Genomic DNA, 26,156 nt, shown 5'->3' on the forward strand with positions numbered 1-26,156 from the left:
CATTATTGAGCTAAAAAAAGTACAACAACTAAAGTGTGATAAATTTGAAGTTAAGAATATTGTGACAGCACTTTGTTTTGTTATTTATTAGGAGGAATAATTTTAGCGTGGCTAAATCATTTGTGAAGCTAAAGCTAAAATTGGAGACTCTCTGATAAACAACAATCAGCTCCACCTCCTCATTATTTACCACCTTCACTCTAATATCTTATCCGACGAGTTTTCATCAACATTAACACATGTAGGTAATGAGAGGGGATGGTGGAGATCATGTGTGCAGTGTTGGCCCATCACTGCATAAAACAATAAAAACGGACAGTTAAAACAGAAGTTAAGACCCCTCTGGGATGGTCTTAAAAGTAGGACAGGGTTTAGGAAGTTTTGTAAGAGGATCACTGCAAAGCGCAAGGGTATTTAGGGACAGATTAAATCCGCTTGCTTTGCCTGATGAGGTACTGTTTGAAAGGTATAGATCATCAACTGAGATCATCAACTGAGGAGATCATCATCATCATCATCATCATCATCATCATCATCATCATCATCATCATCATCATCAATATATGCAAACAAACATCTTGAGCCTTATCTTGGCAACTCCACCCTCCACAGCCATGCACTTACAGTGCCACAAACAGTTTGTATAGCGTGGTGGTTATTTGTCACTGGCTATTACTCATTGGGGGATGCTGAGCACATAAGCAAGAACACGTATGTCGGGCTATACGCAGGGTTTACTTTGGACTGAAAGAGTTAGATGTGTTTGTAGTGTTTCCAGGTCACTTGCCTGTGCAAATATAAAGGAAGGTTTTTAATCAGATTGCAGGAAGTTCTTCCCGCTGAGCTCATCTTTGAGTAATACACAGTTGGTAGCGCTAGATAATGTTTAGTTCTTTTTTTCTAGGATTCAGAGTAATCGGTGTCATTGATTGCACCCACATAAGGCTGATTATGTAAACCGAAAGTCCTTCCACAGCATCAATGTGCAGGTACAAAATTAAAAACTGTCAGAGCAGCTAGTAATGAGTCTACATGGGCCCAGATGTTTGATTCCATTACATTATTACTATTATTGTCCATAACTATATCTGATGTTCTGAACACATCTATTTCAGATGACTTGTGACCATCAGTGCCTGATAACAAGTATTGATGCTAAATAGCTAGATGGTTCAGTACATGATTCTCGGATCTTCAGGGAGTCCACACTATACCAGAAACTGGATCAAGGTACATAAAAGACTCTGCTGAGGAGTTCTACAATCACACCTGCAGGGGTTAGTTGCAGGGACCATGTACAGGGCAATGGACAGTAAAAGACTTTACATATGCACCTCAGAGGTTCCTCTGCTTGGCCTTGAGGTAGATGCTGGGGGCAGAGAAATGTTGTCCTATACAAGATTACATTGATTTACATGCTATGGTTGCTGATCAATAAACATTGAATACCCCAACTGACATGTAGGAGACTCTGAATATTGTTGGAATTCAAGTACAGCACATCCTTGTAGGTGAAATATGCAAACATCCATAACAAATTGGCAACTTATTTTAGCTGTACATGACAAAAGGTCACTCACCTCTACAGGCCTTTCTGAGCATGCAGATATGGTGTCCTCACCTCCTGTGGCATCCATCTATGAAAATAGGTTTATATTAATGCTTTTCAATATATAATGTCTACAGCTACAGATACCTCTGCTTGAGAAGCTCCACCTGTTGGAGCAGGCTGGTCCCTCAAAATCAGGTAATCATTGTGTACCGTAACAATAAAATCTCCATCACAATTGGTGGTCAGGCAGATTGTGTTCATATATTCAACAAAACGGGTCCAATCTCTGCTGCACCCAGGGTTTGAAAAGATGCCCCCAGCGATCCCATCCGTAATCGGCCTTCCACGGTTCACCTCCAGAGCCAGCTCTTCAGCTGTTGTATAAGGAGGTGGGGTTGCCTTGGCTCTTGTGGTTGGCTAACAGAAGTTTGAGTAACTTTTATTAAAAGTCATGAAGATAATCTTCTTTAAAATAGGCAAAAGAGCATAAACAAGCAATCATGACATGTACAGTTACACTTACCACTATGGACAATGTTCTTGTATTTAACCTGCTGCCCTGACCACTCTGACATGGTCTGCTATCTTTTGCCAAGCTTCCTTACGAGCCTTTGCAGCAGAGACTGTATTACAAAATAAACAAATGAACAAAACAGAACACAGACATGCTGTGATGTCACAACATACAGTGGGAAACAGTAAGTAGTTACAGTGTGAATGTGTGGCAAATTGTGGTCAGAATTGCTGGCTTTTGGGGCTTTGCTTGGTTGACTGTCAGCTTAATTTTAGGTTTACGTGAGGCGAAGAAAAGGGGTTAGGGTAACGGTACCATTAGCTAAGGTAGCTGACAGGCCAAGTCTTTAAAAAAATTGAAGAAACTTCACCAATAACCAAAGGAGTCAATCTTTCTGCGGTGAGATTCATTTCTGGTGACTCTTACATCACGTATAAGCTGAAATATACAAGTATCTAAAAGTAGGTCTGAGGGTATTGGCACATAAATATAGCTACATATCACAGAAGTGACCATGTATTACAGAAGGGGTTTAATATAATCTATATATGCAGCAGCTGAACGACATGAATAAACAGAAAAAAACTGGGATTACACACATTTACACATCTATAAATACACACATTAAACTTATGAAGTGTTGTAGAATAAATGCATCTGTAATGTCCGTGAGTGATTCATGTTTTTCTATAACAGGAACTGTCTGCATTTCCCACACAGACATTCCAGACGCCGTCAGCTCCTCTGACGTCAGGTTGGGCATCTCCTCTGACGTCAGGCTGAGCAGCTTGTAAATCCATATTGTGGGCAGAAGTCTCTGTTGTGCTTTCAGTTACTTTAGACTTCATGTGATCCCGCCCTAATGTGCTGACTGATGGGTGGAATGCTGTAACAATGAAAGTGCACTTGACGGGAACAGGCATGTCACTTCCCTGTTGGCACCAAATTGGAGCTACTAGTGGCACCATGCCTAAAGGCTGCTACATCTAACACTTATAAAAACCCAGTTTACAATATTGTTTACATCCCCATAGAGTGAAGGGCAGCAAAAGGAGAGATTTGTGGCTTCAGGCCATTCGCAGAGAGGATGAACATGGTAATCTCTGAGACCTGGCTAGTCAACATGTGTATACCTATTGCAAACACTTCACAAGTAAGTGGTGTGTTAATGATGTTAAAGTCAACAGTTACAGGTGTTAAAGCCAAAGTAGTGAAAAACCAATGTTTAAATGTTTGCCTGTAACAAAATTATCATGTTAAGTAAGCTAGCTCACTTTTCCCTCAGTTTGTTTAAACACATGCACCAAGTTGTATGTCAGGATAGGACACCTCCTGCCACTTTCTTTTTTTCTAGATAGATATTCATCGCTGTGTGCCTGTAATGCACTCAGTGGTCCTCACCACTTTTTGGAAGGCCTTTCTTTCGGCCACAGTGGAGCTGCTGTACCACACCATCACCCAGTTGGTCAGTATGTTTGATGGTGCCGCAGCAGAGGTTTTTGAGAATCTGAGGAGAGATATTCCATCTTTAGTCTCCTTATGAAGTAAAAGAGCTGCTGTGCCTTCTTAACCTAGTGTGAGGTGTTGCATGTCCATGAAAAGATCTTCTGAGATGTGGACTCCCAGGAACTTGAAGCTGGAGACCAGCTCTACCTCAGAACTGTTCTCATTCAGACAGGAGAGTGTACAGCTTTTGCTTTTCTGGTAGTCAACACTGAGCTCATTTGTTTTGTAGGTGTTGAGAGAGAGGTTGTTGGCGGTACACCAGGCAGCTATGTGCTGATTCATCATTGTTGCTAATGTGGCCAACCACTGTGGTATCGTCTGCAAATTCAATAGTGATTCTAGATGTATGCAGAGGAACGCAGTCATGGGTAAATGGGGACAGGAGCAGAGGACTCAGTACACAGCCTTGTGGAACACCAGTGTTCAGAGTGAGGGTGGAGGACAAAAATCCCAGGTGTTGATCAGAAATATAATTACATAATTGTTTGCCTGACTGGCCTTAGAATTTGGGCTCTAAATACTATACATCAGTAGATTCTTCTCATTGTATGTCCACAATCCGACTGTTGTGGAGCTGTAACGCCGAGGAGTGAGGAGGCAGATGCATATGCGGACATAAGCAAGATTTATTATGGGCAAATCCAGGGTCATGGTCAAGACAGTCCAGGTTCATGTAGCCAACACGGATAGATTTGGGGGCAGACATGACAGACAAACCAGAATCAAACAATAAACAATCAGCACGATCAAACATCCAAACAGTTTAGGGGGGAAAAACACAGGGGATAGGGGAAAACACAGGGCTTAAATACGTAAGTGTAAACAAGGGGACGGGTGGAAACACAGGTGGAGACAATCAGGGGTGGAGTCACGAAACAAGGGGCCAGACTAAAAACCAAAACAAAGAACCACATTGACAGGACTAGGAAATAAACGCCACGAGCACATGGACAGGACTGGGAGGGGCCAATCGTGACAGGAGCCATGTATGCAGATATATCTGAAGCTCTGGTTTCAGCTGTACAGCATGGCTCATCTGAATCAAATGTAAAGAAAGTTTGTGCATCTCTCAGTTTGTGTAAAAGGCATAGTGTGACAGTCACGTAGAGGTGGCAGGTGCCTGCACAGTACAAGAGCTGAATACTCGACACGATTTATTTATTTATTTAACATGATTTATCTTGTCTAATGATGTTATGATGCTCAAGTTGTTCCCACTTTGATATGGGCAAAACACACAGATGCAAGATGATGACAGGTTACTTGTCAACAAAAGGCATACGTGCATCTGAAGGTCCAGTGGGAACTCTATCATGAAGCGAGACTCCAGGTAGACTAAATTACCAATTTTGTTTGCGATGTTTATAATCCAATTAGGGTATGTTTGGGGAGGAAGTGAGCTCTAATTATATACACCACAAGCTTTTGTCTTCCAGGGAGCCAGAAACCTGAACCTCATTCCTTACTATACAAAGTATGTTAGTCATAAATTACATATTGACAGGAATGTGAAGGTGGTTATGCTTGGTTTCACACAGGTCATGGCAGTGGGGCTTAGCAAAAGTGGTTGCTAACACTATAATGCTGGTGAAAAATAATCTCATTATCTATGAGAAAGTATACAGGCCAGTATTTTCTCAGTATTAGAACAAGTTTAGGACCTGTGGTTGAAGCCCATGAAATGTAGGAGGTGGAGGTTGAATAAAGGGGAAGCAGTTCTACCTCACCTTCTACCACTTTACATTTATCACCAGAGAAATAAAATCATAAGTTCCTTGTTGCTAAAGAAAGCCAGCTCAAACTATAAACTGACTGAAATGCCACCACATAACATACCATCAGATTGTGTGAACTGTGCCAGACTGTAACTGGCAAAGCAGAATCTCCGTTCTCCATCAAATAGAAATGAACTTTTCACAGACTTGCTTGTTTTGACAGCTGTCCATCTCGTTTCTAATGGTGGCTCTGACTGTATCTGACCAACCCGGGCATCTGCTGCAGCTCTGCCAGCCCAAGCAAACAGTCCATGGGGTCATTTGGGAGCAAAACCCAAATCTCTGGTCAGCGCTACACCTTCTTGTTTTGGAATATCACATGCTGATGGTGTAGTAGTATTATGATAATATTCTAAAAATATGGCAATATTGTTTTCTGATATATATATGAAAAAACACTAATTACACAAAACACCAAACATTCATTTGACTCATGTTTTTGGGAGATATCTAAAATCTGCAGTATAATCCTGGCCTGACCTGCTTATAACATACCATAAGAATGCTGAATTAGCAAAGGTCCTCATTTCGCAAGACTCTGCAAGGCTGATTAGTAATACAGAGATGCCTCACCTGACCCCACATGGGCTTCCACCACAGGTCTAAAACTTGTTCTAATACATAATACAGGCATATGGAGTTCTCTCACTGAGAGTATCAGTTTTGTTGTTGATCAGCCTTTGAGGCATGTGGCACTATCAGCCTGGAGCACCTCTCTTTTTACCACTTTAGCTATCACAAGTCTTGTTATAAAGCCTGGTATAATAAAGCCTTCTGTTTTTTCTGCCTTTCAGAGCAGAATTAGTCAAGTCCAGTATTGAAAAGTCTAGCAGAGTTTGCTAATTTACTTGTTTAAACACACCTAATTCAACTCATCACTTAGCCTTTAATTGGCAGGTGTCGTATGTCCGATAAGGCAGAAAAGTCACCAAAAAGTTGGGCAACTCTGCAGTGAGCAGTAACTAAAGCATAATCCCCTAAACCAAATCTGACATGCTGTCAAAGCTAGTCAGTGTTAGCGTGCTAAACCGAAGTCAGTGCCAAGCTAACCAGCTAATTTCAAGCTAGATATACAACTGCCCTTTAAATATGAAATACTTTACCCAGTAACATGTGGAAAGGTCTTTACTCTGTAGTGTAGAGAGGTACAGAAATAAAGGAGTTTATTTGAACTTATCAAGCTCAAAAGGTGCTCCACTGTAGTCGAGGTTGGTTGGCTCACAGCTAAATGGGGCATGCTCACACCCAGTGCAACTCTAAGACCCAACAGCAGGTGGAGCCAGTGAGCTTTCTTACCCTAAAGCCTTTGAGTGAATTGATTGTAGAGACTCAGATTTCTTCACAGGAGGTGGCGATAGGAACCGGGGGGGGGGGGGGGCTTTACAGGGATTTCTCCAGCTCTGACTGGTTCTGGATCCACTTTGACTATTTCCTCTCGCTGTTTGTGCACTTCAGCTTTTTTCACCTGTGTGTTGTTAGTCTATGTTTGCATTAATAGCAATTTTGCATCTTTCTCTGGGGAAGTCTTGACATTTTAGTTCTTAGTTGCTCTTGTTTGTTCTTGTGTTTCTCATTTCTCTGGGTTATCACTAAGGATGTGTGTGCACTGCACCTTTTTTTACCCCATAGAGGATATTTTTACTATGAATTATGTCCTTTTCAACATGTTGGTGCCAGTGTGGATGTTTTGATGTACTGTTAGTAGTGTGGATTTATTTGAACCCTCTAAAAGGTTCGAATTCATCATGACTTTCTTCTCTTGTTTTGTAGGTCTGTTGACATTATAACTGGTGCAACACACTTTTCCCCTCATTTAAGCAGATTTGATATCTGATGGGGACTATTAAACAAAAATAACTGAACACAGATGCAATTATTTTCAACTTATAAACAAGACTCAATGTTTTGTTGTTGAAACTGACTTTACTTTAGAAAGCTGGCATGAACACAGTTACAGGACGGTGGCAGTATGATTGATCAGTTTCATCTAGCTTTAGAATCAATATATCAGAATACGCTCATCAGCCATTGCAGTTTGAAGCACTTTGTAAACAATTTAAATATCTAAAAAAGGAAACTATAAAGAAATCATTTCTATTAAAAGATCCAAAATGTAGGCTGTGTTACATCACAGAAATTGGAGTCAACTCTGATTCCAAGTATTGGGATTTGATGGAGTTGAGTCCATGAGTTGGTTCCACACAGTAATTTTCTTGATCTCTTAATTGTTGCATCCTGCTTTTATCTATTGGTGTGATCATTGGCAAAATATCTCAAAGCCTCTGGGTGCAGGAGAACCTGAAGTCAAATATGTGAAATTGAGTTTAAAGCTTTGGAGTTGGTTCTCAATTCTCAAAATCAGACAATTAACAAAAAGAACTTTTCTCTAAACTGTTGTTCAAGAAATAAACAAATGGTTGAGACACAAATCTGTGAATTTCTTCATAGAAGTATATTAAACTTAAGCTTACGTAAGCTTTCTTCTTTTCATGTGGAGCTCAAGGAGTGCATGTATTTGCACTCATTAATCCAATTCAATTCAATTTCATTCAGTTCAATTCAATTCAAGTTTATTTGTATAGCGCTTTTTACAACAATGTTGTCACAAAGCAGCTTTACAGAAATTTGAAAACATACAGTTACAACATATAATCCCCCAGTGAGCAAGCCAGAGGCGACGGTGGCAAGGAAAAACTCCCTCAGTGTGGAGGAAGAAACTTTGGGAGGAACCAAGACTCACAAGGGGAGACCCGCCCTCCTCTGGTCAAGCAGTGTTGACAATTTAATAAGCTAAATACCAAATAGAAGCAAAGAGGACCTCTCTTTGAAAACTGGATGGTAAAGCTTTAGAGGCACTGGTAGAGGCAGTCTCTCACTGAGGCAGTCTTGACTGAGTCTTTATGAAAAGTGGGAGTGAGCTGAAACAGTCCCATCCTATCTCAACGCTGGTACATCTGGATGGCACAGTGATGTAACTGAGGGTGTTGCAGTTGGCACAAAGGAACAGGAGAACGGGTTGGTGATGGTGAGGAGGACGCCCTGATCATGCTCAGATTTCTGCAGTTGTCTGATTATTCAAATGGTCATGCAAACAGCACACTCTGGTTTCTTAGACTGGAGTAAGGTCTAGAAATCTAAGACATCTGATAATCAGATTCCTCAGTGCATGTAAACTCTTACTCGGATTTCTCTCATTTCTCTGACTGCTGTCCCAGAAATAAGAAAGCAGTGTTGCCGCAAGATGGTAGCAAAACAACTACATACTTGACGAAATGAAGGATTTAAATATTCTTCATCTTCTAGATGATGCTCATATTTTCAGGTAAAGTGATGTAATGTTACACGTTACTTTTCTGTCATGTCTTCTTCTGTGAGTTTATTGGCTGGTTGTAAAGCCAGAAATCAGATTACAGCCTGGCTCATGTTTCTCATGATCTAATTATTCAAGAGCATGTAAACACGTCCATCGGATTAATGACCAAATCTGATTTTCTGCAGTTATCAGATTATTAAGTGCATTTAAATAAAATCATTGTCATATTAATTACTGTCACTGATGCAAAAACCATGTATCTCCATTTTTGTTGATTTTCACTTTTTTTCTATTGGAAGTTACAGTTAACCATTGCATTGTGTTAAATGATGAGTGGACAGACAGATATAGTCTAAAATTAGTTGGAAAGAAATCTGGTTACACTAACTTCTATTATAATTCAAGAAGGTTTTTTTTCTTTTCCTGTGTTGTCACCATTATGGAGATATGAGGTTTTGTTCTGACAGCGACAACATTTACAGTGTATCAGTCAGAACAGCTTATCAGCTGTTTATCCTTAAAAACCTTGATTCCACAACAAACTGAACCCAATATATCCTAACAGTATCAGCTTTTACATATATTCAAAATAAATATAATTTAAAATGAATAACCGACTCTAAATGTAGGTATTGTGATATAAACCGAGTCCGTTCTACAGTTTCTCATTAGGCTGAATGAATAACCGACTCTAAATGTAGGTATTGCGATATAAACCGAGTCTGTTCTACAGTTTCTCATTAGACTGAATGAATAACCGACTCTAAATGTAGGTATTGTGATATAAACCGAGTCCGTTCTACAGTTTCTCATTAGGCTGAATGAATAACCGGCTCTAAATGTAGGTATTGCGATATAAACCGAGTCCGTTCTACAGTTTCTCATTAGGCTGAATGAATAACCGGCTCTAAATGTAGGTATTGTGATATAAACCGAGTCCGTTCTACAGTTTCTCATTAGGCTGAATGAATAACCGACTCTAAATGTAGGTATTGTGATATAAACCGAGTCCGTTCTACAGTTTCTCATTAGGCTGAATGAATAACCGACTCTAAATGTAGGTATTGTGATATAAACCGAGTCCGTTCTACAGTTTCTCATTAGGCTGAATGAATAACCGACTCTAAATGTAGGTATTGCGATATAAACCGAGTCCGTTCTACAGTTTCTCGTTAGGCTGAATGAATAACCGACTCTAAATGTAGGTATTGCGATATAAACCGAGTCCGTTCTACAGTTTCTCGTTAGGCTTAATTAATAACCGACTCTAAATGTAGGTATTGCGATATAAACCGAGTCCGTTCTACAGTTTCTCGTTAGGCTGAATGAATAACCGACTCTAAATGTAGGTATTGCGATATAAACCGAGTCCGTTCTACAGTTTCTCATTAGACTGAATGAATAACCGACTCTAAATGTAGGTATTGCGATATAAACCGAGTCCGTTCTACAGTTTCTCATTAGGCTGAATGAATAACCGACTCTAAATGTAGGTATTGTGATATAAACCGAGTCCGTTCTACAGTTTCTCATTAGACTGAATGAATAACCGACTCTAAATGTAGGTATTGTGATATAAACCGAGTCCGTTCTACAGTTTCTCATTAGGCTGAATGAATAACCGACTCTAAATGTAGGTATTGTGATATAAACCGAGTCCGTTCTACAGTTTCTCATTAGACTGAATGAATAACCGACTCTAAATGTAGGTATTGTGATATAAACCGAGTCCGTTCTACATTTTCTCATTAGGCTGAATGAATAACCGACTCTAAATGTAGGTATTGTGATATAAACCGAGTCCGTTCTACAGTTTCTCATTAGGCTGAATGAATAACCGGCTCTAAATGTAGGTATTGTGATATAAACCGAGTCCGTTCTACAGTTTCTCATTAGGCTGAATGAATAACCGGCTCTAAATGTAGGTATTGTGATATAAACCGAGTCCGTTCTACAGTTTCTCATTAGGCTGAATGAATAACCGGCTCTAAATGTAGGTATTGTGATATAAACCGAGTCCGTTCTACAGTTTCTCATTAGGCTGAATGAATAACCGACTCTAAATGTAGGTATTGTGATATAAACCGAGTCCGTTCTACAGTTTCTCATTAGGCTGAATGAATAACCGGCTCTAAATGTAGGTATTGTGATATAAACCGAGTCCGTTCTACAGTTTCTCATTAGGCTGAATGAATAACCGGCTCTAAATGTAGGTATTGTGATATAAACCGAGTCCGTTCTACAGTTTCTCATTAGGCTGAATGAATAACCGGCTCTAAATGTAGGTATTGTGATATAAACCGAGTCCGTTCTACAGTTTCTCATTAGACTGAATGAATAACCGACTCTAAATGTAGGTATTGTGATATAAACCGAGTCCGTTCTACAGTTTCTCATTAGGCTGAATGAATAACCGGCTCTAAATGTAGGTATTGTGATATAAACCGAGTCCGTTCTACAGTTTCTCATTAGACTGAATGAATAACCGACTCTAAATGTAGGTATTGTGATATAAACCGAGTCCGTTCTACAGTTTCTCATTAGACTGAATGAATAACCGACTCTAAATGTAGGTATTGTGATATAAACCGAGTCTGTTCTACAGTTTCTCATTAGGCTGAATGAATAACTGACTCTAAATGTAGGTATTGTGATATAAACCGAGTCTGTTCTACAGTTTCTCATTAGACTGAATGAATAACCGACTCTAAATGTAGGTATTGTCATATAAACCGAGTCTGTTCTACAGTTTCTCATTAGGCTGAATGCTTTTCCATCCATGCAACTCAATGTAAGTATATTTTGAATGACACCTATTTATATATCCCAAAAAAGATGTGCGTTAAAGGTCCAGTACAATCGTACACAGAAGTTTGAACCACCCCAATGAAAGTTCATCCTCTACACACAACACAATTAAATGTGGTATTTTCTTGCCTAAGTTAGTGGATAGGCAACAACACCCCCCCCCAAAAGTATTATCAATATAAGTTATTATGTATTAATATGTGCAGACGTGTTTTCTCTGCAGAGGGCGTGTTAAGAAATCATAAACAGCATGGATGTGGGGAGCACATTTTTTTGCACACAGCTGTATATTTAGTTCCACAATTTATTCCACTTGCACAAAAATAACCTTTCAGTCCAAAGCAGCTCTGGAGGTCTTTTTAGTTCAGCCTTGAATTCAAACTATTTGAATTCAATCACATTTTTAAAATCTAATTTCATTATATTAATAAAAAAATACAAAAGGTTTTCAATTGAGGGGTTAAAAGCAATCTGGGGTGCGGATTTGCTCATTTCTGACAAATGAAGGGGGTCGTGGGGCAGTCAGGCCTCATACAGCAGTTTAAACGTAAACAATGAATTCCATAATCACTCTACAGAAAGTTAACAACTAAAAGTAAAATATAAGAAAAACAAACTGAAATATATTAAATATACAGAAGATATGCACAATGTAATATGGAGCAAGGAGGCAGACACATGTGCAGAGACAAGCAAAATTCCAGACTAAGGAAAACACAGGGCTTAAATACAAGAGGGCTAACGATGGTCAGGTGGGAAACAGGTGGTAACAATCAGGGTGGAGTCAGACAACAAGGGGGCTGGACTGAGCCAAAACAAACTCACATGGGTGAAAAGTAAACAAAAAGTACATGGACAGGACTGGGAGCGGCCAATCGTGACACAAAACTGTATACAAAATTATTATTAGATTATTAGATCAATTATTTTAGGAACTGATCAGTTGTGTATCTCAAATGTGTATCTGTGCAAATGTTTATGCACCCAAGTCAAATCTTCTAGAGAGAACACACTACTGCACATTTAATGCACAATTACTGGATATTTACTGTATATAATTTCACATTTTGGGACAAAAATATCACATAATATGAGGTCTGGGCAAAAGTTATGTCACATTTTATACATTGTTTTTTGATTTTCAATATGTTAAAATAAATACAAATTATGCACTAAAATTGATTTAGTTTAAATTTTTTTTGTATACTGTTGCATGTAAATGAAGGTTCATTACTTCTTTGTCTTTTTTAACGTCTGTGGTACCTTCATTTGGACCATGATAAAAAAGGCCACTTATGAACAATTATTTGAATAGTTAACTGGGTTATGCATGTTTTAAGCAATGCTCTAGGCTCCATACATTTAATAAAACAAAGTTACTGTTTTTAATAATTGTAATTTTGAGCATCTTGTATAATCTTTTCATAATTTGAGATGTGCGTTAAAGGTCCAGTACAATCGTACGCAGAAGTTCATCCTCTACACACAACACACTTAAATGTGGTATTTTCTTGCATAAGTTAGTGGACAGGCAACAACACCCCCCCCAAAAGTATTATCAATATAAGTTATTATGTATTAATATGTGCAGACGTGTTTTCTCTGCAGAGGGCGTGTTAGGAAATCATCAACAGCATGGATGTGGGGAGCACATTTTTTTGCACACAGCTGTATATTTAGTTCCACAATTTATTCCACTTGCACAAAAATAACCTTTCAGTCCAAAGCAGCTCTGGAGGTCTTTTTAGTTCAGCCTTGAATTCTAACTATTTGAATTCAATCACATTTTTAAAATCTAATTTCATTATATTAATAAAAAAATACAAAAGGTTTTCAATTGAGGGGTTAAAAGCAATCTGGGGTGCGGATTTGCTCATTTCTGACAAATGAAGGGGGTCGTGGGGCAGTCAGGCCTCATACAGCAGTTTAAACGTAAACAACGAATGGTTACTGTAATGGTATGTGGTAAGTGTTAAGTTATTCCAGTGCACTTCTTTTTGTTTGTCTATACTGACCAAAGAAAATTCTACACTGTCCTTAATTAGAGTTTTAGACCGAAATGGATGGCTCTCTAATAATTCATATCTAACAGCTCTTTTGCGACAGTCTACTTGTGCACTGAGGCTACAGATGGCTGCTTAATGGTAATGTGCTATCACACACGGGCTAACTAAACAGCTATGTTAGCTAACTAGCAGTCATTCCAGGTCTCAGCAAAGCTACAGTGTCTGATGTTTTCACCCTCATGTTGTTTAAAGAGATAAACCGTGTTTACTGTATGTCCACTCACTGTAACTACGATCGCAGGCTTAGTCCAGGGTGGAGGTGGGAGGTCACTGTGGTTGTAGTGGGCCTGGTCTAGATGAAAGTCCAGGGCTGAATTTAGTTGCCAGCCTGGTGTTGCTTTATATGTCATAGCAAGGCAATTTACCGAACTTTGCTTTGTCCTCAGGCTCAAGTTGGGATACTGTATGCTGGTGCTTCACATTAGTGACAGTTTGTGTCCTTGTTTAACTGTGAGCCTAAAATATCTTACGTAATTTTAAAAAAGTGGGTTTGCAGACAACACACACACACCCCCCCTCCTTGAATCAGTACCCACGAGAACGATCTTTGTTAATTAGATGTGCTAATGTGAAGAACCTTGAAGAACCTCTACATGTAAAGTTCTACCTCAATCACAATTGTGTGCAAATATTGAGGCACCCCAGTCGAATTCCATGTTGCTGTTGAGTGTGAATAAGTAAACACATCCTCTACGGAGAAAACGCTTCTGCACATTTAAGACAGTTTTTAAGACATTTTAACAGTTTTTTAAGACATTTTAAGACTATTCATTCATTGAATTTGACATATTGGGGGAAAAATAAGACATAATAATATGTGGCCTGGTCAAAAGTTATGCCACATTTAATTTATTATGTTTGATTTTTTTTCCCGATATGTTAGAATAAATACAAATTGTGCAGTAACATTTGTTTCATTTATTGACTTTTTTTGCATACATTTGCATACAAACAAAGCTTCATCCCTGTTTTGTCGTTTTTTAATCATTTTGCGGTGCCTTCATTCAGACCACGATGAAGAGTGGTTACTGCGGTGGTTATAACAGGAGCACTTAGGAACAATTATTTTAATCATATCATGCATGTTTTTAAGCAATTCTCCAGGCTCTAAATATTTAATAAGACAAAATGACTGTTTTTAATGATTGTCATTTTGAGCATCGTGTATAAATACAGTGGCATTGTGGTGGAGAAAAACCGCAAGATGCTCTTTTTTCAAACAAGCAGAAAAAGGCCACTGAAAAACAGCTCAAACAGCGGGGAGGTCACTTTCAGTCACACAGACTCACCCCGAATGACCTATGGGCTGACACAATAAAACACACGTCCCAACCTAACAGCAACAACAACACTAAAACACTAAAACGCTAACAAAAACAACTACATGGCCACACAGACTCTCACACATCCTCCCTGAAGGGTCAGCCATCCTGGTGACTCACACAGTATGAACAAAGTCTTTGAGGTGCATGGAAACATGTGACCCCAGCCGCCGTGTCACCAGGGTCTTGAGAAATGTTGCTTGTGCAGCAGCTCATTCCATTTCGGAAAAGCTGTGTATGTAAAAAATGTATCATGACACTAAAATATAGGTTTCATGATGTTTTTTCCACTCCCTTGATCTAAAAGTGGCCATAATTGCAGGAACACCCAGACTTGTTCACATATGTTTAAGAACCGACACTCGCGTGCAAATGTTTGGGCACCTCACTCAAATGAAATTTTGTTGATTTACTGTTTATTTGCTGAATTCTGTGTATTTGGGGAGAAAACACATTTGGTGTGTTATAGTGATAAAGTAGAAATTATGCACTAAAATCTGCAGAAATGTCTCTATTTAAATGGATGTAGATGATGTGTTAGTTTCACTTAGAAAATCAACAGAATATGACCAGACTGTAAAGGCTTATTCTAGAAACAAGAAACAAGCCAAGAACCCTTTAACCAGACCTTTTCATTATAAGAGTGTCACTAACTGGGCTGCAGAGAGCTGAATAGTTTGGATTTGGAGAATGCAAACTTTCAGGATTTCCTTCCTCCTTCTTCCTTTTTCTCTCCTTAAGTGCTGTCCACCCACTGCGCTGACCACAGCAAAACAGCTCCAAACAGCTCCAAACAGCTCCAAACTCTGTTCACCATTCTTCTTCACCCATGTAAGAAACTTTTGGACTTCATCATCTTAGAATAGCTGAAAGTGTCAAAACTTCACTGATTAACTCAGCACACAGGAAGCCACCATACGAAGTGAGTGCATTTCTACTGAAATAGAAATTTTCTGCTCTTTTTACATAGTTGGCTCATTGTTTCTGCTGTTCCTCTGTATGTTTTATGCAGTATAAATCCTTTTTTTTCCCTATTAGCTTCTGTTTTCACTTTAATAACTGAGTGTTTTTGCAAACACAAACACTTTTGGATGTTGAAATTGAAAGAAAATAAAGTTTTAGAGTTTATAATACAGAAAATAAAATGTTCTAGCGATTATAATACAAATCATTTTTTATACAAAACTGACAAAAGTTTTTAAGTTTATTCTGAATTGAATTTTATTTACATAATGTAGTGAAGTGTCTTTTCTACAGCTCTCTAAGCTTTTGCAGTATATGCATTTTTACAGTTTTTGAGTATAAATGCTACATTTCTGTTTCATTAGCCTCAGCAAACTTCTACTCATTGAAATCTTGAATTGATTTACGTCAAATATTAAAGGCATAAATCAAAATGTACCATTGGTCAGAAAATGCTGAATATGAAAAGACTGTATTCGCTTTTCTGTGAACACCTAAAGTTGTGTGCAAAAGTTGGCCAGCCCTGGTCATATATGTTGTTGATTTGCTAAGTGTAAATAAGTAAACACATCCTCTACAGAGAACACACTTCTACACATTTTTGTTCATCATTACTGTTTATTTACTGGTTTTAACATATTGAGGAAAAAAAACATAAAATGTGGTCTGTGCAAAAATTGACACACCTTGTGTTTTCTGCTTTTAATTTTCCAATGTATTAAACTCAGCAAATAAAGAGAAACCGTGCATTGTAGCAGAAAAATGTTATATTTTAGTGTGTGGTCTATAGAAGATTTAACTTATTTTCACTTAGAATGTCAACAAAGTGTGGAATTTGTCCAGGGGGATACAAACTTATGCACATGACTGTGGATTGTGTTTCCCACACTTTTCCTCATGATCTCCTTGGCTAGTTTTGTCCTAGTTTGGTAGGATTGTTTGGAATGAAAATAAACTTTATTTTAGGTCATTTGGTCAGTAAGGGCATACAAATGTGGACATACATGATAATGTGATATGTAAATATGTTTCAGCTTAACATCTATATAGTTCTAATTGAAAACAGTGGATTTTAAAAATAGACATTTGATGACCAAATTCACAGGTGTGGGACATAAAACTGATTTTTCTTTTTCTAAATGTGCTTCATGAGTTTAATTTAGCAGAAGTTCTGTATATAAATGACACTATGACACTGATAAAATATTTTCTATGGCTAAAATGGGCTATTTGGGCTAAAAATGTGGCAATTTTTCCACTGTGGGACTTAAAAGTGCACATAGTGGCAGAAATACTCAACCACAGACTCTTGAATTTACATTTATAATCATTACTGTTATTAAATGCCATTAAATCACTTCTGACTCCTGGTGACCACATTGACAATGTTTCTCCAAAATGTCCTGACCTCTGTTCGGGTCTTCAGGCTTGTATGTGGCTGGTTTCTGATTCTTCTGATTGTCTACATCCAACTGTTCCAAGCACGGCTGTCATTTCCAGCAAATTGATTTTTCTGAGAATCTGTCCACAATAAGAGCTTCAGTTTGGTTCTCTGGGCCTCTTTTGTTCGAGGATCCATTTGTTTGTTTTCTCTGCCGCCCAAGGTTCTCAAAAGTCTTCTCCAACATCAAAGTTCTCAGAGGTCAATATTTTCCTCTCTTGCTTGTTTATTGTCAAACCTTCACATGCACAAGAACCAGAGGAGACCACATCCTGGACAATTCTGATGAACCATGTCATCATATTAGAAGATCATCTCAAGCTCTCCCATCCTTGTTTTACCAAGTTGTGTTGTATTTTTTGACTGTTGGATCCTTTGCTTCACTCGTTTTTTTGCATGTCTTCTTAAATTCTTCTTTAAAGGCACATGATACTCATATGCTTCATATCACAACGCTCTGTTATCCTCATCACTACATTCTAAAACTGCTGCAGCAATTTCAGCAGCTGTAAACTCTTTGCCGTGTGTTTGCGATGTGGACTGAATGTAGAATGAAAGGCTTCCGACATGATGGGTCGGTCTTTAGTGATTTCCTGTGAAATTCACCCGTTGCACATGGTGAGAGGCAGGTGACGTATCTCAGCCCTTCTTCACAGGCTCATAACTCCGGAAGTGAGTCAAGCATGATCTCATGATAAGATGTAATAGAAAGGGCAACTCTACAGATTCAGGAAATGTTGGAACTGCATTTCTGCACTGTATTATCACAACGTATATACATGTATAGAAACATATATAGAAACATGACACACGGGCGAGTTCATGGACCCCAAAGGGTTAATTAATTTAAGTAGACAAAATCTGTCCACATCTTCAATGCTCCATTAACTGTATTGAAATCAATATGAATCTTTCTGTTTCTAGTTCATTTTACTCTTTATTACTCCCAGTGCTTACATTGCATCAGTCTTGATGAGATTATTATATTTATTTGCATTTACAGTGTTTGATTCTAGCATGTGAACATCACCCCCTTCACCTCCTAGAATCAATTATAATCCCTCTTAACAATATTCATTACAGTACAATATAACAAAGACACCCTACTGCATATAGTATGTCAATGTGTTCAGTGTATTTATGAATCATAATGAAAAGCAAATGATGATGAAATTTGTAATTTCATGATGCATTATATTGCATCAGTCACACTAAGATATTGTGGAGAGATTCACATCTATAGTACAACCAGTATTACCACCTAAGATGTTACATTGCCTTCAGATATGAAGTTGATTTTGTAATTTGCTGTTTCTCTAAAATAAAGGACCATTTTTCTGAAAAGTTATGAGGGAGTCTTTTCATCAAACCTGTCCATTAGTAAATGACCAACTGAAGGTTATCAGAATCAGAATCATCAGCCAATCTGATAAATGTAAATCAGCAGTCCGTCAATATGTCCGATTGTTTTCTAACAGAGATGATGAACTGGATTCTATTGCTTGTGATGACCTCCTTCATAGAAGTCTCTGAGTCTGAGAGAGGTAAGATAATAATACTTCTTTATTCTTTTTACCTTTCCCGGTTTAAGGTAACATGCAAAAGTTTGAGCACCCCAGTAAAGTTACATGTTTGTTTTTACAGGGAACACACTCACACATGGAATTGTTTTATATATTTAGAGGTTTTAGTGCTGAAATTCTATTTATGAACTGTTTGTCATATTGGGAATAAGTAAAATATAAATATGCTGTAACTTTTGCACAGGTCACATTTTCTGTTATATTTTTAATCAAAATATTAAATTCATCAAATAAACAATGTGTGTGCATTAAAATGCACAGAAGTGTGTCCCCTGTAAAGGATATATTTATATATCCTTATATAAATATATAAAATATATATTAAAATGACATAATGCCACATTTATTTTTTCACAGTAATGGAATATTTCAGTCCGAGGAGCTGCAAAGAACTCATGGAAAAATATAAAACCAAGGAAGGTAGGCTTTAAAGTGACTGATTCGATTATATTTGGTGTAGCCAAATATTGTCTGGGGAGGAAAAGTCACTTTTTGAGCAGAATTTACTGAAACTAAATGACCTGAATCTTTTCAACCTTTCAATCTTCCTTCGATGCTAACAGTTGTAGATGACTAGAAAATTTTGTGCTGACACATCTCGTTACTCTTTATTCTACCAGTTATTGCACCATATGATTTTAAAAGTAAATGCATCTTAAGTCTTACAATAATAGGACTTTGTATATGAAGAAATGAGCTAGAATCCTGAAAGTATTGCTGTATTATTACATTAACTTTTTTCATGGAGATCCATGGTGATCTTGTCAGGCCACAAATTACATTTTTTAAACAATGCAAAGAATATATGGCATTTTCAAATAGTTTAAAAATTAAAGGACAAACAAATAGCAAGTTAGACCTTGACAATATGATAAAATATAATATATACTTTGCAAAAACATTAAATTTAATAACTGTAATATATAAAAAAAACTTGTATTTTAAACCCAATCATAACATCGTGTTGAATTTCCTTACAGATGGTCTTTACTACCTGACTACTGCGAGTGGGGTGGTCTACGAGACCTACTGTGATATGACCACTGCTGGAGGTGGCTGGACGCTGGTGGCCAGTGTGCATGAGAACAACATGTATGGAAAATGCACTGTAGGTGACCGCTGGTCTAGCCAGCAAGGTAGTGACCCAAACGTACCTGATGGAGATGGAAACTGGGCTAATAGAGTCACATTTGGAACTGCAGAAGCTGCTACCAGTGACGACTACAAGGTACAGCTGTAAAACACCACAAACAAAACATTCATTTCTAGGTTCAATGTTGCGAGTTTTACTAAACGTATTTTTGGAATTTCTGTGACAATATCAGCCTTTAGTGCTGCTGTACTGAAGTGCAGTAGGGTTAGTCCATTCTAGCTCACCTAAGGTCTGTCAGGTCCAAAAAAATAAAAAATAAAAAAATCACACAATGCAATAGTTTTTATGCAATAGGATTGACATTTTAAAGTGTCATCAGTTTCTAAACTGCATTTTTAGTGTTGATGTTAATCCTTAGAGAATAAACTGACTGAGCTGAAATTTCAACTGGTCACAAATGCAATACTAAGAATAAAATTTCATTTTAAATAAACTTTAAACTAATTTTAAATTAACTCAAGTTTAATGGGACTGATTCCCACAGCAGGTTCCCTTATTGGGTGTCCTTTTCTTATGTTAATGCATCAATTTTATTCTTTAAAATTTCATCATATTTTGAAAATTCCTCAAGTCTCTTTTTTCAAGATTACACCATTTAATATTATCTTTGTGTGTAAAATTTTGAACCACATGGATGGGATCAGTCATATTTCTTTTAAGGTAAATATGTTTGGTTTTTTTTTTAAGCAATTGCTTTTTTTAAGCAAATGTGGCCACTGAGATTCGGGATGATGGTTAAGGGATGTTTGACATATTCACAGAAATAATAAACTAGAGCACATTTTGCATGAGGAATTAGAAATTCACAGGTGCAATAGGAAAGCTATCAAATTTTTAATAAATATAATTTAGAGAACTAAATTTAAGATTCATGTCTAAAAATGAAAGATGTAAAGTGCACCATCCAATGAATAAACGCATTGTACCAATTCATAAAATGAAACTAGCTATAAACTGAACTATTACTGTTACTGATGAATTTATAAACAGTTAATGTTTTAGCTAATTTCATTCATACGTGACGTCTTGCTGAAGTGTTTGCTTGTTATTCTCTACAGAATCCTGGTTACTACGACATCACGGCGCAGGATGTGTCTGTTTGGCATGTTCCTAATAATGAACAGCTGGACCGCTGGACCCAAAGCTCATTTCTGCGCTACCACACCGAGACCAACTTCCTCAATGACTATGGAGGAAACCTCTTTCAGCTCTTCACGGTTAGGATCACGAACAGCTTCACACAGTGCTACAGCTAGAAAGATGTACAACTTTTTTTTGAGGAAATAAAACATTCGGTTTTCATGTATTTTATTCCTCCTGAAGTTAAATATGCAGTCGTATAATTTTCTAAGTGAAAATAAGTGAAAATGTCCTCTGCTTAAATACAGAATTTAAATTAAATACAGAGTTTAACGAATTGGAAAAAAAAAAGATAGACATAGCATTTAAATGTGCCATCATTTTTATTTTCTCACCAGTATGCTAAATTCATCAAGTAAATAGTAATTGTGCAATAAAAAATGGCAGAGATGTTTCTGAAACGTTTAGATCATTTATCAAAATTCTACATTTAAAAAAAGTAAGGAAACCTTGGTTTTCCACAATTACTGACAAGTTGTGTGGGATTACTTAACAAAGTCAATGTTAAATACCCTGTTCAGGTGTCATCCACACAACCCAAGACCCCATAGTGTTAAAACATGTACAGTTCTGAGTAAATAGATACCCAAATTTATAAGCAAACCTTATATTACATATATTACTATTATTACACAGTATATCTTTTAAAGAAGATATTTCAGGCCATGAATCTTAATGTTATGTTTACAGCGTTACCCTGTGAGGTACAACGCAGGATCATGTCCTTCAAACAACGGTCCCTCTATTCCAGTGGTGTATGATGTTGGAGATGCTACATCCAACGTTAACTTGTATGGACCACATATTAGAGGTAAGTTTATGGTTTCCAGTGATATAAACCAAGTCTGTTCTACAGTTTCTCATTAGGCTGAATGAATAACCGACTCTAAATGTAGGTATTGTGATATAAACCGAGTCCGTTCTACAGTTTCTCATTAGGCTGAATGAATAACCGACTCTAAATGTAGGTATTGTGATATAAACCGAGTCTGTTCTACAGTTTCTCATTAGGCTGAATGAATAACCGACTCTAAATGTAGGTATTGTGATATAAACCGAGTCCGTTCTACAGTTTCTCATTAGGCTGAATGAATAACCGACTCTAAATGTAGGTATTGTGATATAAACCGAGTCTGTTCTACAGTTTCTCATTAGGCTGAATGAATAACCGACTCTAAAAGTAGGTATTGTGATATAAACCGAGTCTGTTCTACAGTTTCTCATTAGACTGAATGAATAACCGACTCTAAATGTAGGTATTGTGATATAAACCGAGTCCGTTCTACAGTTTCTCATTAGGCTGAATGAATAACCGACTCTAAATGTAGGTATTGTGATATAAACCGAGTCCGTTCTACAGTTTCTCATTAGGCTGAATGAATAACTGACTCTAAATGTAGGTATTGTGATATAAACCGAGTCCGTTCTACAGTTTCTCATTAGGCTGAATGAATAACCGACTCTAAATGTAGGTATTGTGATATAAACCGAGTCCGTTCTACAGTTTCTCATTAGGCTGAATGAATAACCGGCTCTAAATGTAGGTATTGTGATATAAACCGAGTCCGTTCTACAGTTTCTCATTAGGCTGAATGAATAACCGACTCTAAATGTAGGTATTGTGATATAAACCGAGTCCGTTCTACAGTTTCTCATTAGGCTGAATGAATAACCGACTCTAAATGTAGGTATTGTGATATAAACCGAGTCCGTTCTACAGTTTCTCATTAGACTGAATGAATAACTTTGCAGAGGTATAGTGAGAAGTGACTGTGATGTGTGTGAGTCCTGCCACCATCTGTTTTATTCTGAGCAGCTCCTCATTGTGCTCTTTGGTTTCTCGCTGTCAATGAAGCTCTAATCCTGTTTGCTGTATTCTATGTCAACATGGTGGAACAAATCAGATTTAAAGGATTTTACAAGATGTTAGGTGGTTTTGCTAAATCTGGGTATAAAATGGTCACATTGTTTAACAGAAGTGTTCAGCTCAGTCTCTGGAAGCCCACAGCACTATGCAGCTTTATTTTTTCCACTTGATTTAACTTATCAGCATATCATCAAAACATTCCTATGCAAGACATTCTTCACGGAAACCCACTTCATTCAAAGTAATAGCATTGGGTGTTGCAAAATTGTAGTATTTTTAAAATCTTCCTTATTGGTGTTCTTGGTACCTAATGATTTACATTAGATACCAAGATACATATGATTACAATTCATGCATTTACCACCAGGAGTGATTGTTCATTGTAATGCTCATTTTGGTGGGTTCCCCAGGAAAACAATACATCCTCAACAACTCGTACACAATGTACCTTTCTTATTTTAAAAGAAAGCCCCCGGCTTCCATTTTTTAGGACATCTTTTAAAGTTGTCTTAAAGCTTGAAGTTTATTTTCCAACACATGATCTTAAATCTGCAGATCTTTTATTATTATTTGGTTTTTTCACAGGGACCGCAGAAGCTGGCTTCATCACTTTCAGAGTGTTGAACAATGAAAAGGCTGCCATGGCCATCTGCTCAGGCATTAAACCCAACACCTGCCACTCAGAACACGTAAGAACATATCTAGGCTATGCCTATTAAATGAGTACGTAGGAGGCTTTTAAAGCCATCAAATATGCAGTCCTGCAATAAACGCTGCTTCAGTTCTTAGTTTCCTTTAATATACTACTCAATTAGCTTATTTTGACCAAACTTTAAGGCAAGTTAATATGTATCCTCAACCAAAGCCAATCTTCAGATATGCTAATTTTGCCATAAGTATACACTATTATTCTTAGCTAAGCTTGCAAATGCTAGGTTCTTAAAGTTTTATTGTAGATGTCATTAGTGAGGTGGTATTAGTCTAATCATCTTTCCAGCTATGTGGAGTTGGATAATTAAAAAGCCAGCCCTTTTTTCCATTTTCCGCCTGAAATTACACACCCAAATACTTTCAAATGGCTTTTCACTCACACACTACATAAACTAGAGAACTTCATGCTGTAATGTTATTAAAAAGTCTTCGAAGTTGTAATTGAAAACATTTAAAGATATTGGAATTAATTTGTAATGATCAAAATATGATGACAAGAAACAAAACAGGCGCTTTCCTCAATATAACTTTATAAATGATATTTTACTGACTACAAATGAAAGAGTTTATGGGCACCAACACTTTTTGCCTTTATACCATATGTCATGTCACCAGGGGCCTAGTATCACCACGCAAAAGTTGGAGTTGATTCCTTGTACTGAGCTGACGTTATTCAAGCTAATTCAAGCGAATGTCCCGTGCCCCTAGTGGCCTCTCTGTGTGGCCTTTTTGAAGTTTCTAAGTGGCCTCTTGGGGTCTCCAAGGCCCCTAGCCTCTCCTACATGTTAACAACTAATTTCAATTACACCAAAACTACATGTTTTAGTCATATTTATCATATTTATCATCGTATCATCTTATAATTTTTGTACCCTGCTCGACAAACTAATGACATGCACCACTCTGTTCGCTTGGTCTATAGACTTTGGTGGCATGTCGTTTGGAAGTGGAGTTTGAAGGGGATCATATTTTAATTCTATTTTGAAAATGTTGTATTTTATTTTGACCGATTGTTTTTCTCACAATGTTTGCACAAAAATTAGGATTACTAATAAATTAATTGAAGGAAAGACACAAGACTTAGAATAAATTTAACATGCAGAATGAAGTTCTAATAAAATGAAAATGCAGAATGAAGTTCTAATAAAATTAAGATTTAGAATGAAGTTCTAATTAAATTAAGATCCAGAATAAAGTTCTGTTAAAATGAATATGATAACTTGACCGACATTGTTGTGAATAGATTACATTATATTATTTACTGTATATAATACTTGAAAGTTTCTACAACAAAAATTGTACAAAACATCTAAAGGCACTATTTTTGCCTGTGTGATGAAAGTTATTATACACAAAATAACAAAACTTATTTAAATGACAAGTGATTCCAGATATATGACTTTCAATGGAAGCTGCTCTCTCACTAAGGAAAGATAGAGCTATACAAGGCCTGTGATCTGTGTCATAGGCCTGTGTGGGAGGTGGAGGACATTTCCCTGAGGCAGCTCCGAGGCAGTGTGGGGACTTTGCCAGCATGGACTGGGATGGTTATGGAACCCACGCTGGCTGGAGTGCGTCCAAGCAGCTGACTGAGGCAGCGATCCTGATCTTCTACCGCTAAGATCTGCGCTTCAGTCACAACGAGGACGAACACAAGATTTACTAACCTGCTTTCGTCATCATTCTTTACTCATATTTCCAACACTTTAGGGCAGGGGTGTCCAGACCTCTTTCAAAGAGGGCCAGATCATATCGTGGCGAAACACCTGAAGGCCGAAATCTTATTGAGTGATTAAGGTTTCAAAATATCAGCACACAGAATCAGAACGTCATGTGATCAACCACGTTTCCTATCGCTGCGTAAAAGAGGCACAGGGCTCCATTTACTGTTGGATCAGTAAGCGCTTCTAACAAATAATCAAATTGTTTGAGTAACAACAAAACATGTCTAATGTATTAAGTATGTTCCTATTCAAGTGTTTACTTGTTTAAAGTGTTGACATGTTCTTTACATGTCAAATAAATGCAGCTACAGCATTCAGAAATCACTTCATTAAATGAGAACAGCAGATTAAACAGCATAAATTGTATTAATAATGTTTTTCTTCAACTTGGACTAAGGCCCAATCCCATTTCACCCCTCTTCCCTACCACTTAGCCCATGTCTAGGGGTAGGGCGTCCCACTGATTGTTGAGATATAAGTGTTAGGGCTACATGGCCTTCCAAATGGAGGTTTTTCAGAGTCTTATGAGAGTGAAAAAAGAAAAAAACAGTAAGATGGCTGCACAAGCGGCCAAAGAAACCCAATATTTTCTCCATTACAAATGATGATGACCGCTGGATTATCTTAGTTTAATGTCATTTCAATGTATTATGGTCTTTTTCTTCATGACAAGCATAAAAAGGGTTAGGGTTAGGGTTAGGGTTTAGGGTTAGGGTTT

General features: G+C 37.5%; 1 protein-coding gene and 1 pseudogene across 1 annotated transcript; both read left to right on the forward strand.

Annotated features, from left to right (window-relative positions):
* The first annotated feature begins 347 nt into the window (after positions 1-347).
* Positions 348-3,173, forward strand: LOC119262103 (annotated as a pseudogene).
* A 12,425-nt stretch (positions 3,174-15,598) lies between these two features.
* LOC108415077 (intelectin-like) lies at positions 15,599-25,977 on the forward strand. Its single transcript, XM_017688041.2, has 8 exons — positions 15,599-15,778; positions 18,739-18,804; positions 19,201-19,263; positions 19,824-20,071; positions 21,055-21,213; positions 21,827-21,947; positions 23,589-23,692; positions 25,183-25,977. The coding sequence occupies exons 2-8, from the start codon at positions 18,741-18,743 to the stop codon at positions 25,333-25,335; spliced, it is 912 nt and encodes a 303-aa protein (XP_017543530.1). The 5' UTR covers positions 15,599-15,778; positions 18,739-18,740; the 3' UTR covers positions 25,336-25,977.
* Positions 25,978-26,156: the final 179 nt, after the last annotated feature.

Source organism: Pygocentrus nattereri, chromosome 22, assembly GCF_015220715.1.
Source record: "Pygocentrus nattereri isolate fPygNat1 chromosome 22, fPygNat1.pri, whole genome shotgun sequence".
Lineage (NCBI taxonomy): Eukaryota > Metazoa > Chordata > Actinopteri > Characiformes > Serrasalmidae > Pygocentrus > Pygocentrus nattereri.

What these genes read in the sequence shown, in the direction of transcription:
- LOC108415077 (XM_017688041.2), top strand. Translation starts at nt 18,741, where the DNA reads ATGATGAACTGGATTCTATTGCTTGTGATGACCTCCTTCATAGAAGTC. An exon ending in GTATGGACCACATATTAGAG is followed by an intron (nt 21,948 to 23,588) that starts GTAAGTTTATGG and finishes GTTTTTTCACAG; the next exon opens with GGACCGCAGAAGCTGGCTTC. An exon ending in ACACCTGCCACTCAGAACAC is followed by an intron (nt 23,693 to 25,182) that starts GTAAGAACATAT and finishes TCTGTGTCATAG; the next exon opens with GCCTGTGTGGGAGGTGGAGG.